Source organism: Apostichopus japonicus, chromosome 14 (genome assembly GCF_037975245.1).
Source record: "Apostichopus japonicus isolate 1M-3 chromosome 14, ASM3797524v1, whole genome shotgun sequence".
Classification (NCBI taxonomy): Eukaryota; Metazoa; Echinodermata; class Holothuroidea; order Aspidochirotida; family Stichopodidae; genus Apostichopus; species Apostichopus japonicus.
Window position 1 is genome coordinate 5,820,991 of NC_092574.1, and position 18,534 is coordinate 5,839,524.

Genomic DNA, 18,534 nt, shown 5'->3' on the forward strand with positions numbered 1-18,534 from the left:
GTGACATTTTCTGATGTCCCTGCTATTAAAGGGTGTGAAGACTCGCGCACAAAGAAATGTCTCATGCCAGTAATCTGACCTAGTTTCGAATGAGGTGTAACAGAAGTGTTAGACACCACCATCGATCCCAGAGAATACACACACAGCTTGCTAAGGTCGGTAATTAGACACTAGTGTACAGTTAATACATAAAGCTATGGTCAATACCCACAACACAGTGTACATAGCAGGCTAGCAGCGATGGGCATCTCAGGTCTAGATAAAAGATAACAAGGTATCACGTTTCATTGCTGTCTGCATTTTGTAGCGACAAGAAGGAAACTTCACTTGCAAGCAACGGAAAGTTAACTTTTTCAGAGCGCGGCACGCGGTTTGGGGTGAGTCTTCAAGGATTTGTTCTCCATAGCACTGAGATGTGGTCGTGTCAACTTTTTGTCACCGAAGATGAAGATAATGTTATTCCACAGAAAATATTGAAAAGATTAATTTTAAATGGGATATGGATAATAACCTGATGTTACATACATTATTTCTGGAATAACCTGTGAGGATATGTAAAAACTAACTTGAAGTTAAAATTACTATCAAAATCTACTGGAATGATTTGTAGGATTTAAAAGAGGACAGTAATTGTCAGAAAAGGGCCTCGATGTTTTGTGATTCGATTAATTTTTATGACAAAAAGTGAAAAGAAAACAACCAGATTGTGTTCACAATGACAGCTCTCATTTATTGACAAACAACTGCAAAAACTTCACACTTTTATACAATTACACTCCTACATTTTATATTTGAATTTTTATGGAAGACATTATATTACAATGTCTGGTAAAATGTAAGTCCTTACTAATAAATAACACTTCAAACAAATTATGAAAACTTAACTTGGGAATGTGATATACTTCTTTCTACAAAGGTGTTATCATTTATGAAAACATTATTACAAACAAGGGAATCTTGGACTAATTTATTACAAAATGAGCTGAGTAGCATTATCTTTATGTTCATTATTTTCCAAGCATAATTAATGATCCTCAAATTGGCAGGATATGCTGAAGAGCTTCCAAAGACTAGCAAATCATTTCAAGCAGTAGCTTCATTGATAAACATTCAATCACAACATCCAGGGCATTTTCAGTCCCTGGTTTTTTGCAAAGAGTAAAGCCTATGGAACTGAAGTAGCCGTTTATTGGTTGTCCTGATCAATATAAAGCTATGTTTATTTGTATTTATAGTCCCTTTCGCCTACAGTAAAACTTTGATAATGCACACTGAACGAGTTTAAGTGAACCAGGAATGTTACCAAAACTGCATCTGATTAGCATATTTTTACCTTACAATAGGTGATTACAATAACTATAAACCTGGGTGCTTACCTTAACGAATAGTGATTGGGGAGGTCCTAAGTTTACAACTAACTGGAAGCAGTGAAATCCCTCTTTTGGATTGTAGTATATCAATGGTTGTTGATTTTATTACTACTTCAGACAAAATCATTCTTCCAATTTATTTCTTTATATGGATCTGTCCACTGCTTGATTTTCCACATCAATTAATTTCAAAGACACCACACATTAATTGAGTCACGGAACTTCAGTCACAGAACCAAGACTAGGGTACAAACATGGGTGGTTCACCAGTCCCTCCTGAGAGAGAGAGAGAAGGTAATGGAATTGCAATAAACATTAACCATCACTATTTGCTTCAGAAGATAACACTATCGCTGAGTGCTGAACTAGCCAGCTCATCCCTTCCCATACTCATCTTACTCTGCTCACAAAGCATTGCATGGCACGCATGTTGTAGTACCATCTTCATGCCTCGTGGAAAGTAAAATTCAGTCCAAATCTGAGTCTGAATCCTCGTCATAATCCCTCCCTCGGATGATTTTCTTGCTTTTCGGTCCTAGCAGATTAGCTTTGGGCTTGCCTGCCACCGGCGGTTCAGAGAGATTGCCACTGTAATCTATAACTCCACCACATCCCAACCGCCACTCCAGCATCTCCGTAGGAAAATCATCAGTCCCACCAAGATCACCAAATCTGTAGTAAAACGGGAAATGATTTGAACTTTGAAAATATTGAATTTTGAGAATCAAAAAAATTAGCTCATTTTTGTCAGTAAGAGAAAGTCATAGCTTAGATAGAGAGAGAGTAATTTACAATGTCATATCGTATGAGCACTCACCCTACGACATAATCCTTAGTTTTCCCTTCGAGGATCAATGCTAAAGTTGGAAGTACAGTGATCTTCAGTTTCTCGGTGAGGAATGGCGACTTCTCTGCATCGATTTTCAAAAACCTTGTCTCGATGTGCTTATTCGCTAAAATGTTCATATGTTTGTCCACAATCTTGCATCTGAATGTGCTTTCTCTATAGAAATGACAGACAACTTTTTTGCTTTTTTTACATTCCTGGAAGAATTCCTTTTCCCCAGGAACCTCTGTGTAGGTGCCGTGGCCTATTGCTAGCCACTCCCGCTTCTGTTCTTGGCCCTTTTTAAGAGCATCTAACCGCTTCTGTCGTAGTATGTCCATCTCGTCACGGTCCATGTGGTCTAACTTTGCAATCTCAGCATCCAGCTGGTTCTCTATCACCTCGGTGGCCTTCAAGACCTGCTGTTGTACAGCATTTTCCATTGCACCTTGGTTCATATTGTACTCTAAACTATCCTTTTCTTTCTTTTAACTGTTCTAGGAAATAAGGAAAGAAACAATGATTATTTTCAGTGAACGGTGAAATAGCCTACTATAGCCAAGCCGGGTGCCGTTCTTCTCCGCTAACGGTACTTTCCGCTGACAAAAAAAAACGGTGCTTTCCGCACACCAAATTTGTCAGCGGAAAACAAAAGTTTTGCCAGCTGTGTGTTTTGAGGCACAGAATTGGTTACCGAACTGATTAGGTACATTGAAATGATTAGGATGATGGAGACGGATAGAATTTGGCTGGAGCAGGAAAGAATTTGGCATTGTCTTCAGTTATACAAACCTTAGATGACAAAATTACAGTTCTTTACAAAACATTTGTAGTTCATACAATAAGAAGCTTTGGCTTTGCATTACCTGAGCATAGTGATATTTGTGACAATGACAGGCATTTCGCAAAAGTAGTACTAGTAGTGATAAGTTAACGTAGTCGACCGCTACAGAAAGGAACACATCAACTTTACGAGCCAAAATTAAGGCCCTTTCTTCTTAATTTAATTTCATACTATAAGCTATATACAACTAAGAGCTTAAAAAGAAACAAATAACGTTATTATAAGGAATATTCATACTTGAATATCTTAAAATCAACTCGAGCGTTTTGAAAAACACTTCAGCCTCAGGATTATCGGTATCCAACTGATGGAGTGCGGAGTGTTTCACTAAAGGAAACACAATTTTTTATTACCTGTAATATATTTAGAAGAGTCCATAAGTTACGGTTAGTTCTTCTTTCATAACATGTTATTGTTTATATTCAGAGAAAAATGTTTTCATAATTTTATATAATGATATTAAGTCCGTAAGATGACCTGAATTAAATTTGGTTAGATATTCGTTGGCAAATGTCTGCCTTATTTGTCAGTTCCCAAACAAAATGGGGAAACACCATTCCGTGCTCACTAGCACTAAAATTTGATTACAGTGCTGTAATGTACAATACTGTTGCTAACCAGTGACAGGTGTAGTTGAATGTTGTTAACTCGAATAGCCTAGGCCTAACCCCACTTAGACGTTAGAGAGTTGCTGTAGATTGAATAAGCCACAATATGAATTAAAACTGGGGGTTTTAGGTGCAAAGCAATATAGTTTTACAGTTTATAGTATAACTTAGGCAATGTTGAGAGTTAGACTTCATATTCATAATGTCATCTTTGGAGAGAAAGTTACTGATGAAATCGTTGGGAAGTACACTGCCTCCGATGCCACCTCCTGGAGTACCTGGAAGGTATGCTAGGCATTTAAGGCCATATTCAACCTAACCTAAGTTCTGCTTTCATTGAAAATTGGCAACTTAGGCCTATCCTTTAAATTGAAATGCATCGGAAATTTGCTAGGCTAACCACATACTGTACAAATTAACAGTTGGTAGCCTAGAGGCTAGACTCTAAGCTTGTGTTAGTATGAGTTTTAGCAAACACCAACACCATCTGACTCATGCAGTATCACTACTGTAACGTACATTTACAATACATGTACCGTAGGCCTAGAAATATTAAAAATGTTAAATGTTATGCAACCTAATGGTATTGATGGGATGTGGACCTGAATAACTGTATCTTACTTAACATAGCCTGAGTTTGTTTTCCATCATAATGTACTAACCCCAAGATTTAATGCGAACTCAATACTGTGTCTGCAGTAAGTGTTTTCCTGAGTAATTTAGTTTGAAGTTAAAAAGATTAAAGTTAATTTTTGTATCCCCTTTTCAGTGGCATAGCATAAGGGTAGAAGGGTATGGGCAGAGCCCTCCTTATTTTCAGTAAATTTGTGACACATTGTTATACTTCGGTATTCCTTTTTTAGTTAGTAGTTGAGTGATTATGCTTTGTTTGAAAGTTGTCCCTTTGACCAATTATCATTTTTGTCTTATGTTACTGTTTGCTTTCATTTTCACAGAAAGAAACGAAAAGGACCGCAAAGTAGAAGAAAGGACTATAGCCTGCTCCCTTGGAGTGACTATTTCTCCTCAGCCAAAGACTTAAAAGTTGATGATGATGACATATCCATACTTTTACTATTTAAAGAAGGGTCATCTGTATTTTCCTAAGTATTTGTTAGAATGTTTCAAACTACTTGCATGTAGGCTCCAAGCATCCCAGGATGAAAAAGGACCATTAGCAAAATAGTTAACATCTTTCCTCTTTTTAAATTTGTTTATAACTTTCCTGTCACTGGTATACATTTAACAGATTCAAGTACTACTGGCTATCGTTAACAGCATCTTTCTTGTTCGTATTATGAGGTTAACTGTTAGTAATAAAATTGGTCCTAGATGCATATTGGTTCTAACTTGAAAGGTAGTCCACCTGCATGTCCTTTTCAAGGTACTTGTGTATAGAACCTTTATATCTTAAATTTTGGCTAAGTAATAGTAAGGAAAAAACCTGAATGACTTTTAAACACACCCCCTCCCCTCTCCCCCCCAAAAAACATAAGAAGATAAGTGATCATGCCAGAAAATGATTTGTTAAATTTTCAATAATAACTTTGACATTTTCCTGTTTCAATTTCACTCAAATTTATGTTTCTATTGTCCTTAATGGATTAACACATCTTCCATATATATGAGTGTGGCAGTGAAGGTCCTGTGGTTTTCATGATTCATGGTGGTGGTTTCTCTGGTCTGACCTGGGCAGTCTTGTCTGTAAGTACCTTTTGTGTACATTTATATTAAATTTTTATTTGTACATGTGAGCACTTTATCAATAGTTTTTCATAATTATTCTTCGTTCATTAAAACAAAAGTTCAATTGATGAAATGAAATTCTACACCACCAGATGTTTCAGCCAGTCATTGAATGTTATCTGTTGCAACAATGAGCGATTTCCTCCAGCTCATGAAAACATTTAGGTTGCCAGCTTCACCAACTGAATTACTCTATAGAATTCAGGTGACACAAGTCAAAATGAACTGATGATATGTGGATCATCCAGTACACTATGGCTCAAGTTTAATTTCTTCAAATTTACAGGCTACTTTGACTAAATTGGTGAAATGCAGAACATTAGCTGTTGATGTCAGAGGTCATGGAAACACAAAAACAAGTGAGGAAGATGATATATCAGCAGATAGACTAGCCAGGTAAGAGGAAGACTGCAGTAGATATTCATCCTAAATATGTCAGCAGGCGAGTAGCCAAGGGGGGGGAGGGGCGAAGGGGGCGACCGCCCCCACCCCCTTGAGCATATTTTTTTTGTGTACGTTTTCATGATATTGCTAGTAATTTCAAAATAGAAAATGCTTAGATGCAACTTGCTATGCCTGGGAAGTGCCATTTCCAGCGATCTGGGAGGCATTTTCGGCCAAAATTTTCTTGGCCAGATTCCCAAACAAGTTGCGTTTCATGTCTTGGAGTATCAGAAAGTTCATCTGGTAAAAGAGAGTTAATGCCTTCAAAACAACCTTGTATAGAATAATGAGCAAGCTATTGATTGAGCAGTTTCACCTGGTAATGTGGAATGCTGCTTTTTTATTAAGGTTCTGCTGCCCCTTGTTAGTCGCCCACACTATACAACTGGAACATTCATTCAAGTATCATTCCATGAATCACAGTTTGGAAAAGTATTTTATTGACTTTCTGCCTAATTTTATCGCAGGGACATTGGAAAGATCGTCTCCACACGTTACAAGGATGAAACAGCTCCGCCTATCATACTAGTAGGGCACAGTATGGGAGGTGCGATCGCAATCCACAGTGCAGTTAAAAACCTGGTACCCTCATTAGCCGGTATGGTGGTAATTGATGTGGTCGAAGGTAAGACTCTATGCCATAGGAATTTACGATAACGACCTTAATAATAGATTTGGAAAAAAAATTGTGGAGTAAGGATGTGGTTGGTACTGCACAGGGCAGCTAATAACCTGGTACCCTCATTAGCTAGTATGGTGGTAATTGATGTGTTAGAGAAGGTAACACACTGTCATAGATATTAACAATAACAATTAAACAATATTTTGGAATAGATTTGAAAAGGGAGTAGGATAATATGGGAAGGAGGTATAGGGGGGGGGGAGGATATGGGGGGGGTTGCCTGCACAATAGCAACAGAAGTAACCACACCAACGTAACCATGTTTAATCTCTGGGTGATTAAAACCAGTTAATTGAAGTTACCTTAATGCTGCATTTTGTATACTATGCTACAATCTTGTGGTAGTACACTAAGACTGGACCATTAATCGAAAAGATATGGAAAATAAAAACTAAAGGTGTTACTCTTGTCCAACAAACTCACACCAGGAAAACTAAATTAGGTTTTAAAATCTCAAGGGTTTTGCAGGTGAAGGGCAGGTGAAGGGCTGGTGAAGGGCTGGTTGCAATCATATGATATCTTAGGTAGGTTCAGGGCTATACAATTTATATTACACGGTCATGGACAGAGTGACAAAGTTACATCCTAACACACAGTGCAGTGTGATGTACAATCACATCATATAAAACGCTGTCCTGATTCTTGATTAATGAACATCCTCATAAGCAAACTTGCTGTCCCGGATGTGTAACTTAGCCCTGGTCATTGGTAACTTGTCACGCCTACACACCAAAGGGTGCACAATTCAAACAATCTCTCCTGGGGCACCACAGTGCACCACAGCCATGTGTCCCCCGGGGGACTTCCCATAGGGTGCAGCCGCAAACCGGCGCAAGCAACTATATGTACAAGTCACCTCGCAAGTCCCCATTTATACACCTGGGTGAAGAGAGGCAATGGAGATAAAGCACCTTGCCCAAGGACACAACTAAATGATCTGGCCAGGCTTCGAACCTGTAATCCTTAGATCACAAGTCCACTGCCTTAACCAATTCACCACAACGCCCTCTAGATTTCATCAAACTTATTGTTGGCATTTTCTTTTTCAGGAAGTGCTCTAGAGGCATTACAGAGCATGCAAAGTTTTCTGAAAGGACGACCAAAACAATTCCAGTCTATAGAGTATGCCATCGAGTGGGTGTGAGTATACTTCAGTTAAGCAACTAAAACCATGGTACCCCCATTGAGTGGGTGTGGGTATACTTCAGATAAGCAACTAAAACCGTGGTACCCCAATTGAGTGGGTGTGGGTATACTTCAGATAAGCAACTAAAACCGTGGTACCCCATTGAGTGGGTGTGGGTATACTTCAAATAAGCAACTAAAACCGTGGTACCCCATTGAGTGGGTGTGGGTATACTTCAGATAAGCAACTAAAACCATGGTATCCCATTGAGTGTGTGTGGGTATACTTCAGATAAGCAACTAAAACCATGGTATCCCATTGAGTGTGTATGAATATAATTCAGATATGCAACTAAAACTGTGATACCCCTATTGAGTGGGTGTGGGTATACTTCAGATATGCAACTAAAACTGTGATACCCCAATTGAATGGGTGTGGATATATACAGTACTTCAGATAAGCAACTAAAACTGTGGTACCCCATTGAGTGGGTGTGAGTATGCTTCAGATAAGCAACTAAACCTGTGGTGACAACTTAAATAACATAAGCCATAATATTCAATGAACAGTCTTCCCACCAGACTAGTGGATGTGGTAGGGTGAGTGAGGGCGCCGTTTGATCTTGTAAATACTAGTATGTTTCTATGATATGTTTCTATGATATGATTTGAAGTTTATTCTTATTGTATTCTAGTGTATTCTAAACTATCGTAGTCAGTGAAGTTTGCAGGATTTTTTTTTCTCTCTTGCTTTCAGAACAAGGACAGGTCAAATAAAAAACCTTGAATCTGCAAGAGTGTCCATGATTGGTCAATTACAACCGTAAGTAAAAGATGCTATTGGCTGATGCTTCAAATCACCCACCCCACTTTTTCTTACTGTTTTACATAATTAAGGGATGAGATGCACATTGGTACAGCTGATCCCATCTGCTCAGTGCCAGCCCGATTAAAGCCATCTGTGGCCCTGAGGCAGGATATCCCTGCCACCACCTCACACACCCCCCCCCCCCAAACTCATCAATTGAAAGTTGCTGTGTTTCTCATGGTAATTGTGTACCTATTCTTGTTTTTCAAGTCAATCACCATTAAAATATATTTAAATGTCTGAAATGCTTCTTGGGCATCAAGTCAATGATGACGTTGGCTCCTCAGTCCAGTCTTGAGAAAGTTTAAATTCCAAAGTCCCTTCCAAGTACCCAATGAGATATATTCCAACATCATCTATTTCACATCAAATTACTTACTTTTTGCACGGCAGATATGTTCTTACATTGTCCAGTTGAGTTTTGTGTTACCCTTCCCTCACCCCCACCCACCCCCTACCCCCCACCCCAAGTTTAAATATAATTAAGAAACATTCACTCTCCTAGATGTTCATGCTCTTGTTGTTGATCATACAGAATGGACCAAAACGAAATGGCAGAGGGCAGCAGTCCAGAAGCTGGGACATCAATGGATGGTACAATCACAGAGGAAGGTGAAGAGGCTGCAGGAGAGACGGAGGTGAGGATGAGGGAAGGAAATGAAAAGTCACCTTATTAAAGAAATCTGTATTTAGTTCACTGTTGTAGATTGGATGGGGGGGTGTTTCGAAAGTCGTGGATGGCCCCCCCCCCCGCCCCAACATCTTCTTGTCATACCTCTATAAGTATATTGGTCTTCTTTGTGGGCCAATCAATATTTTATGTAGAAATTACTGGCAGGGGAAAGAGAGTAATAATACTTTTGACTTGAATTTACTTTGACTGGAATAGAGTTAATGGTACAGATCATATTTTTCATCCCCACCTGATAATTGTGATGTGTAACATAGTGGTTTCCTAATAAATTTCATATAAAGTGTAATCCTTGAAGTGGTTGCCAGGACCATTGTATTAGGTAACAAATAACCCAGAGGAAAGCTGCTGGTATGAAGACAGTATCATTGGTCTTTACGTTTGAACATGAGCGACCATTCTTATCTCTTAGCATATTCATATATATTTAATATTATATATTTATATATTATTCTACCACATATGTTCCAGAATAAAACTGCCAATTTTTTTTTGGTTTTATTTTCAGAACCATGCTGCAGATACCGAGACAGTGCAACAGCCATACACGTGGAGAGTAGATCTCTCTAAAACTGAGCCATACTGGAAAGGTAACTCTGATTTATAGATTGAATGAGAAAATGTCAAGTTTTAGACATAAAACTTACCTCATTTTACAGAAATGCTTCATCAAACATGATAGTAACCTCAACTTATTTTAAAAATTGCCAAAAGTTTTCTTCAGCCTCAATTTCACCATGTAGCCTCCTTTTAGTTGTGGATGATTTTTTTTATCCCTGGTTGCCACCCCCCAACCCAATCCCAGACTATCTGTCTATGCTGTTGGAAATATAGAATGGAGGGAGTGGCTGCAAGGCCAAGTTGCCGAGTGGATCGCTTGGAAAAATCTCGGAAGAAAGATCCCTCTTGTCCCATTCACAAATTTACCACTATCGAATCTAAAACTGTAAATATTAATCACGGCAAGGAGAAGGCGGCATTTGATCTTTTTTATCCCTGATGGAAAAGCTACTCCTGTCATTGCTTGTAAGCATGAAGAATCTTCTTCATGGTGTTGTGGATGATGCATCTTAATTGTGGATGATGCCAAGTTGGATATTAATATCAAAATGTTGTTAATTAAGTTATTTCATTTCTTTGATTTTGATTTTTTCTTTGATTTTTGATTTTTTTTTATTTCATTTAAGATGATGCATCTTAATTGTGGATGATGCTAACTTGGATATTAATATCAAAATGTTGTTAATTAAGTTATTTCATTTCTTTGATTTTGATTTTTTCTTTGATTTTTGATTTTTTTTTATTTCATTTAAGATGATGCATCTTAATTGTGGATGATGCTAACTTGAATATTAATATCAAACTGTTGTTAATTAAGTTATTTCATTTCTTTGATTTTGATTTGATTTGATATGATTTTGATTTGATTTTTTTTTTTATTTAAGATGATGCATTTTAAGTGTGGATGATGCTAACTTGGATATTAATATCAAAATGTTGTTAATTAAGTTATTCCATTTCTTTCTCCTTTTCCAGGATGGTTTCAGGGTATGTCTAATCTCTTCCTGTCTGTTCCAGTCCCTAAGATGTTACTACTAGCAGGTAAAAATTTGCCCCTCTTTTCATATTCTACAAAAGCTAAGGCTAGCTGTCTGTCTGTCTGTCTGTCACTCTGTCTGTCACTGATGTTTTTTTTTCCTCAAAGTTTACTATTCATTGATTACAATGTATTTGTGAACAGGAAATTGGCATACATTTCGTACCATGCTACTCAAATACAACTGTATCCCTGATTGGATAACTGTCAGGAGTGAATCTAGGATTTTAACAACCCTCCTTCCCCACCCCCCCCCCCTCCCACCACCCACTGCCCTGTTCCATATTTTTGTCTCTCTACCGCCACCAACATATTCCTATTTTATACCACAATTTTGGAAGACAAAAACTTAGCTGATGTTACTAGCATTTCTTTTTTGAGGATCTAGGGGTGCATGTATCTTATAAAAGCTCTCTTTCCTCTCTAGGTGTTGACAGGTTGGATAAAGATCTTGCCATTGGTCATATGCAGGGAAAGTTCCAGATGCAGGTCTTATCTAACTGTGGCCATACCATGCAGGAAGACCAACCACAAAAGGTGATATTGAGACCTCACCATTGTCATACAGTCTAGCATTTAGCCCAGTTTATACACTCCTGACAAATTTGTTTTCTGGGTCTGAAATTACTAGCCAGATTATCTGGGTGTTTTTTCTTGATTAATTTATTTTCTTGATTAATTTTCTTGATTTTCTTGATTTTTTTATATATTTTTTTTCTATATTTTCTTTATTAATTATTAATTTCTTTATTGATTTCTTATTAATTTCTTTATTTGTGACAGTGGCTTGCTTATAAACCAAATAAACTGAAGATATATGGTGCTCATTTTACCTGTAGCGATACTGCCATGAGTGATGGATTTATATATCCATTTGAATAACTTTTATAATATTTATCCATTTAAATAATTTATTTGTTTCTGTGTGAATTGTGACTACCCCTATTGCAACTACCGATTCTGACAAAACCAACACACGAATTAAACTATAAGTCACTGAACGTTATCAGGTTTATTTTTTAATAATATATTCATATTTCATATTGATACAGGTAGCCGAGGCTATCGCAACTTTCCTCCTGAGGCACAAGATGACAGAAGCTCTCAGTGGATTTGAAAGGTAAAGCTGAAATGTTGTATGCTGCATGAAAACCAGGTTGAATTTTTAACTCTGGATCGGGAAAAAACTTGATGTGATGTAAATGTTATGGTCAGAGTGAATGTAAGTGCTTGCATCAAAAAAAGGCAAAAACCAAGCATGTGGAGTTGAACCCTGGCTGCCCAAAGTAAAGGTTGGCTTCTCACCTTGGAGCAAACCATATTTTAGAAACAGATGTTCCAGATGGAATATTTGTTTAAACTTTTAGTTTGACATCTTGAAAATTTCTAATTTGCTGCTTTGAGATGGGTAGGCATTCATATTTTGAATAAAATTTCTGGAAATTTAAGAGTAAAAAGCAAATGTTGCTTTCACGAATGACAGCTTGATGTAAATAAGAAACATTTTAGATGCAACTAATCTTATAAAAAAATATGACTTCATATCTTCAAGGAGTTGGGCAGCTTATTAATTATTTTGTGCAAATTTGTTGGTTGCTTAATTCTTTTATGTGACATTATCGATACAAGTAAACACACAGGACACAGTAATCTTATAGCAGCTGAGTGTGCTTGTGTAGAATCACTCTTAATATCTCCTGCTACAGAAATATGCTGAGTTTGTTGCACCCTACATGGAATCAGAAGTTTAATTTCTTGACAAATTGTGTTCCTTTCAACACCCAATATCGGCGTCACTTTGCACTTTTCATAACATGTATGAAGCAGCCTGTTGGGACAGTTTCCTAATGCTAATACCACACTATACTGTCTTCTCTTACGATGCTTCAAAGCACTTGTACTGACAGTATAAACAGTTTCTAATCTTTATCGGATAGGAACATGAATATGGAGACTGCTTTGTACATACTGACATCACAAGTCCTTTTGAAGTAAGACTTCAAAGTTCAGTGTAGGATAGATCGTGGGTGGTATTTGTATTAGAATGTCCGGGTTTAAGTTATTGTGAACCAGTGAAATATATATCCTTAAATTATAACATTTTGGTTGTAAAGAAATGTTTTGTATCATTCATGTATGCTGGACATGATATTACCTCGAGTAACCAAGTTGACCTGGTTAGATAGGCACTGGGGGTTGTATATAGTACATAACAAAGCAAATTCAAGCAGAATTTTGTAGTAATATTGTAACCAATGTTTCCTTGTTTTTAATAGACTATTCCCTTCATGCTGAGTTTTTGCATAGCTGGTCTTCTAAATTCTACTCGAAGAAATCAGTGATGTGTACGTCTTTGAAAGGAGATAATCTTGTCCTGTTTGCTGCAACTCTGGGAATGCGGTGGAAGGACAATGTAGTCTCTCCCATCAGGACACAGGAGTACCAGAAGGACAAAGTCATACTTTTACAGGGTTGTCTGTATGTAGTCAAGTACATCAAAAACAGCACAGGATGGCTTCACTGCAATATTACTGCATTATATGTGGTGGCCTAAGAGGACATATTGTGACTGGTGTATGGATGTCCTCTTGTTGTCACATAAGACAGGCATGTAAAAGATGACACTGAGAGTTAATGGTCCACAGATCATCTGTCAACTCTATCAGCTTTACCAAGAAAGAAAGAAATCATATGTTAAGTGTAGGACCAAATAGAGTCAGTCAGAGGACCAATAACCAATGCACTGGTGTGTATATTAAACCAGTGGTATGTTCAGACTGTCAACTTCTTTTGTATGCGTTAAAGGCATTGAAGACTCACACCCAACCGCGTGCCGCGCTCTGAAAAAGTCAACTTTCCATTGCTTGCAAGTGAAGTTTTCTTCATGTCGCTACAAAATGCAGACAGTAATAAAACGTGATACCTTGTTATCTCTTATCTAGTCCTGAGATGTCCATCGCTGCTTATTTACACTGTGTTGTGGGTATTGACCGTAGCTGTATGTACTGACTGTACACTAGTGTCTAATTACCGACGGTAGCAAGCTGTTCGTGTATTTTCTGGGATTGATGGTGGTGTCTAACGCTTCTGTTACACCTCATTGGAAACTAGGTCAGATTACAGGCATCAGACGTTTTTTGGGCGCGAGTCTTCACACCCTTGTAGGTGGTTGAAGAGATGCAGCAAAACCCTGATCCCAGTGGGGGGAGCGGGGGGTGTACATCCCCCTTTTCAACACCAAATTAAAAAATTGAAAGTAGTTATAAGCACAATTGTGAGTTTAGACCTAATTTGTTGTCTTAAGTATAACACAGAATGCACCATTTCTTGCCCAAAATTTTGATAATGACTTTAGGGCCCCACACCCCCTTTATAACAATGTTTGGATCCAGCCTTGTACAGTATAACATCCCACATTCAAACACTTTCCTTGTACTGTACATTTAAAATATGGTCATGATTATTGTAGCATAAATGAACTAAATGTTTTTGGTCAGATAAAAAGGCATATACCAATATCTGAATAAACCACACCCTTAAAACTTATCTTTTTTAAGCATTTGTTTGCAATCCTTCAGCCTCTTCTGACAATTTCACTAGAACCTACAAAGTTTCAAGGAGGAAAGATCGTGTATCGATATATGTGGTTGCAGGAATAACGTAGGGTCCTATTAGCATACCTAATTTGCAGGGATGTGCCCACGCTGGGCGGCCCCGCCCAGCACTAAAAATTACCGCCCAGCACTGTCTTAAAAATTGTGAATCCTGCCCAGCACTATTTTCAGCTAAAATCCCGAGATTCCTAACAATATATTTCACACAAAAAATTTAAAAATGTAAATTGTTAGCAAAACTAGTGTATGTGCTTAAAAAGCTACACAAGTGCCAGCATTTGGCATCTGAGCACCTTCAAAAATAAAAAAAAATTCTCAAAGGGGGAGGGGGACACCTCCTCCCCCTTAGGCCCTCCCCCATGATGACGATCAGTATACCCAGCTCTCAGGAAATCCTGGGCACATCCCTGGAATTTGTGATATTGACAGATACTGGCTGAACAAAAGAGTTGGTTGGATTGTTATTGAAGTATCCATCAAATATGAACGGTGAGGGGGAGGGTGAGGGGGGTAGGTGGGGGTGTGGAGGACTTACTGGCCCCTCTGTATGGGGACGATGTATCTGTATACCAAGTATGAAGTTTATCCAAGCTTTACTTTTGGAGTTGTGTTTACAAGGTTTTCAGATTTTGACCTCAAGCGAGTTTTGACCTCCACCAATTTCGATAGGATTCTTTCGTCTCGCTACTATGTATGTACATACCAAGTATGAAGTTCATCCAAGCTTTACTGAAGCATTTATCATGTGTACAAGGTTAGCAAACTTAACCTCAAAAGTAGCTTTGACATCTATCAATTTCGATAATGTTCTTGCAGTCATTACTCTGGAATCTGCAAACCAAGTATAAATTTTTCAACTGCCAAGTTTTCTGTGTGGTATTTTTGGGGTCAAACTGAAGTATTTAATACATTTGATAGGAATACTCCATATGACATTGAAGGTATTGAAAAAATTGATTTTAGTGAAAAATCAAACAAGTTTGAATCAAAAGCAGACTTTGTACAACTCGGAGCATGAAAATAAAGTGAATATTCAATATTTCCAAGTTTTGTTACACAGTTTTTCATACTTTTTTGTTTTTTTGGTTCCATTGTTAAAATTTGATCTGTTTATTTTGCTAATAAAAGCAAATAAACCCGGCCATGCCTACCTACACAGCCTAAGTCCTTTACTTGAATATTGTTTACTGAACCAGAATCTTAGCATATCAAATCAAGGTGCATCATTCTTTTCCTAAATTTTAGTGCTTTTGTCCAAAGCAAAATAATCCTTTACATGTAGAATGCAAGGTGTAAGTAACTTTATATCTCTCAAAATGCTAATACAAAATGGCTACACAAATAAATTACAAACTTTCAAATTGTTTAAATTTCCAATCTACTGGACCTGTATTGGTTTTCTTACATGTTCAAACTGAACTCACTTCGTTAATGAGTTTTTTGAACTTCATCTACACATGATGTTGGTCTAATTGTAACTCCAATTCTCTGCATAATTCTTGCTCCAATGGAGTATTTAAGTTTAAGTTGGTAATTTATAACCCTATCAGATGTGATATCAAACAGACATTTCAATAGGTACAGGGTCAAGGTATATGCAAAAAAAAAAAAAAATCGATTTCGCCCAAATGACGTAACAGGGAGTAATCGATGCTCAGGAGCCCAAATCTGCAACTCCCAGGTCCATATCTGCTTCCGTTCGGGAGATACGTGGTCCCAAAGTACAAGATAGAAATACGTGTTCTTTATAAGTGCAAAATTTGAAAAAAAACCCTCTTTTCAGCCCCTCTCTTGTCCTCTCTGAAACACCCATCGACATTAAACTTAGACGTGGAGTAAAAGACACCCTTGTCTTTGTTATACACCAATTTCGTGTAACTATCTGACCGGGAAAGGCTTTTTGTCTATATGATTTCTATTTGCGCCAAAAATAGGTGTTTTGTCTTGAAAAGTTAAAAAAGTACCTCTTTTTGGTACCCAATTCCAAAATAAACTTCAGATTCGTAATCAGCGTGTCGCGAACTACCAGAAAAGATACACATTTATTGCCTTTGCGCCCTCTTATGACACTTTTTTCGCTCAGTTTGCAACTTCACAGGAACAATAGAAAAGCGAAAATCTTTTAGGGACAACAAAAGATTTTAATCCTTTGTTCGTCGTAAAAGTTCTTCGCTCTTACTTTTTTTGAGGTGAAAAAACTTGTTGTCGCAAAATCGATAAATGTGGATCTTTTCTGGTAGTTCGCGACACGCTGATTACGAATCTGAACTTTATTTTGGAATTGGGTACCAAAAAGAGGTACTTTTTTCACTTTTCAGACAAAATACCTATTTTTGGCGCAAATAAAAATTGCCAAAAATTGACCCAAAATCGATTTCGCCCAAAAGACGTAACAGGGAGTAATCGATGCTCAGGAGCCCAAATCTGCAACTCCCAGGTCCATATCTGCTTCCGTTCGGGAGATACGTGGTCCCAAAGTACAAGATAGAAATACGTGACTGTTCTTTATAAGTGCAAAATTTGGAAAACCCCCTCTTTTCAGCCCCTCTCTTGTCCTCTCTGAAACACCCATCGACTTTAAAATTAGACGTGAAGTAGAAGACGCTCTTGTCTTTGTTATACACCAATTTCGTGTAATTATCTGACCGGGAAAGGCTTTTTGTCCATATCATGTCTATTTGCCCCAAAAATAGGTGTTTTGTCATGCAAAGTTAAAAAAGTACCTCAATTTGGTACCCAATTCCAAAATAAAGTTCAGATTCGTAATCAGCGTGTCGCGAAATACCAGAAAAGATATACATTTATCGCCTTTGCGACAAAATGTTTTTCATTTTTTATGACACATACACGTTTGAGGCACTGAACATGACCCAGAGCAGTAACAACTACATTTGCAATTCAGTTCATAAAACTACAGGCAACTTAGATGGAACTTCTATACCTCAGTGTTCTTGGTAGTGCTCTGAAACGCAAAGAGTCAGATAAATGCGAAATCTGCGGTTCAATTCCCAGTTGAGGCTTTTAATTTTCTGATCTTTTCTTCCTTTCTTTCTGAGGTTTAAATATTAGAAACGAGCATTATTTCTCATCAGTTACAGTGGCGCAGTTGGTAGTGCTCTGAAACGCAAAGAGTCAGATAAATGCGAAATCTGCGGTTCAATTCCCAGTTGAGGCTTTTAATTTTCTGATCTTTTCTTCCTTTCTTTCTGAGGTTTAAATATTAGAAACGAGCATTATTTCTCATCAGTTACAGTGGCGCAGTTGGTAGTGCTCTGAAACGCAAAGAGTCAGATAAATGCGAAATCTGCGGTTCAATTCCCAGTTGAGGCTTTTAATTTTCTGATCTTTTCTTCCTTTCTTTCTGAGGTTTAAATATTAGAAACGAGCATAATTTCTCATCAGTTACAGTGGCGCAGTTGGTAGTGCTCTGAAACGCAAAGAGTCAGATAAATGCGAAATCTGCGGTTCTATTCCCAGTTGAGGCTTTTAATTTTCTGATCTTTTCTTCCTTTCTTTCTGAGGTTTAAATATTAGAAACGAGCATAATTTCTCATCAGTTACAGTGGCGCAGTTGGTAGTGCTCTGAAACGCAAAGAGTCAGATAAATGCGAAATCTGCGGTTCAATTCCCAGTTGAGGCTTTTAATTTTCTGATCTTTTCTTCCTTTCTTTCTGAGGTTTAAATATTAGAAACGAGCATTATTTCTCATCAGTTACAGTGGCGCAGTTGGTAGTGCTCTGAAACGCAAAGAGTCAGATAAATGCGAAATCTGCGGTTCTATTCCCAGTTGAGGCTTTTAATTTTCTGATCTTTTCTTCCTTTCTTTCTGAGGTTTAAATATTAGAAACGAGCATAATTTCTCATCAGTTACAGTGGCGCAGTTGGTAGTGCTCTGAAACGCAAAGAGTCAGATAAATGCGAAATCTGCGGTTCAATTCCCAGTTGAGGCTTTTAATTTTCTGATCTTTTCTTCCTTTCTTTCTGAGGTTTAAATATTAGAAACGAGCATTATTTCTCATCAGTTACAGTGGCGCAGTTGGTAGTGCTCTGAAACGCAAAGAGTCAGATAAATGCGAAATCTGCGGTTCAATTCCCAGTTGAGGCTTTTAATTTTCTGAT

General features: G+C 37.7%; 2 protein-coding genes across 5 annotated transcripts; one reads left to right on the forward strand and one right to left on the reverse strand.

Annotated features, from left to right (window-relative positions):
* Positions 1-704: 704 nt before the first annotated feature.
* LOC139979897 (thioredoxin domain-containing protein 9-like) lies at positions 705-3,403 on the reverse strand. Of its 3 annotated transcripts, none has more exons than XM_071991108.1 (3): positions 3,278-3,403; positions 2,188-2,688; positions 705-2,042 (listed from the first exon to the last, which is right to left on the reverse strand). In XM_071991108.1, the coding sequence occupies exons 2-3, from the start codon at positions 2,652-2,654 to the stop codon at positions 1,838-1,840; spliced, it is 672 nt and encodes a 223-aa protein (XP_071847209.1). In that variant the 5' UTR covers positions 2,655-2,688; positions 3,278-3,403; the 3' UTR covers positions 705-1,837. The 3 variants fall into 3 exon arrangements, with proteins under 3 accessions (XP_071847209.1, XP_071847208.1, XP_071847210.1); XM_071991107.1 differs by having other exon boundaries at positions 2,188-2,693; positions 3,278-3,377; XM_071991109.1 differs by lacking the exon at positions 3,278-3,403 and adding an exon at positions 3,063-3,212.
* On the forward strand, positions 3,304-15,454 carry LOC139979896 (protein phosphatase methylesterase 1-like). 2 transcript variants are annotated; one of them, XM_071991105.1, is made up of 13 exons: positions 3,304-3,426; positions 4,605-4,705; positions 5,258-5,352; positions 5,681-5,790; positions 6,306-6,463; positions 7,570-7,660; positions 8,403-8,468; positions 9,049-9,151; positions 9,713-9,794; positions 10,741-10,806; positions 11,229-11,338; positions 11,854-11,921; positions 13,078-15,454. In XM_071991105.1, the coding sequence occupies exons 3-13, from the start codon at positions 5,305-5,307 to the stop codon at positions 13,094-13,096; spliced, it is 921 nt and encodes a 306-aa protein (XP_071847206.1). In that variant the 5' UTR covers positions 3,304-3,426; positions 4,605-4,705; positions 5,258-5,304; the 3' UTR covers positions 13,097-15,454. The 2 variants fall into 2 exon arrangements, with proteins under 2 accessions (XP_071847206.1, XP_071847205.1); XM_071991104.1 differs by lacking the exon at positions 3,304-3,426 and adding an exon at positions 3,513-3,933.
* Positions 15,455-18,534: the final 3,080 nt, after the last annotated feature.

Bases quoted from the DNA above. Each gene is read 5' to 3' on its own strand.
- LOC139979897 (XM_071991108.1), bottom strand. From the start codon at position 2,654: ATGAACCAAGGTGCAATGGAAAATGCTGTACAACAGCAGGTCTTGAAG. The intron at 2,043-2,187 runs GTGAGTGCTCAT...GTTTTACTACAG, and splicing joins ACTAAGGATTATGTCGTAGG to ATTTGGTGATCTTGGTGGGA.
- LOC139979896 (XM_071991104.1), top strand. From the start codon at position 3,851: ATGTCATCTTTGGAGAGAAAGTTACTGATGAAATCGTTGGGAAGTACA. The intron at 5,791-6,305 runs GTAAGAGGAAGA...ATTTTATCGCAG, and splicing joins TCAGCAGATAGACTAGCCAG to GGACATTGGAAAGATCGTCT. The intron at 10,807-11,228 runs GTAAAAATTTGC...TTTCCTCTCTAG, and splicing joins TAAGATGTTACTACTAGCAG to GTGTTGACAGGTTGGATAAA.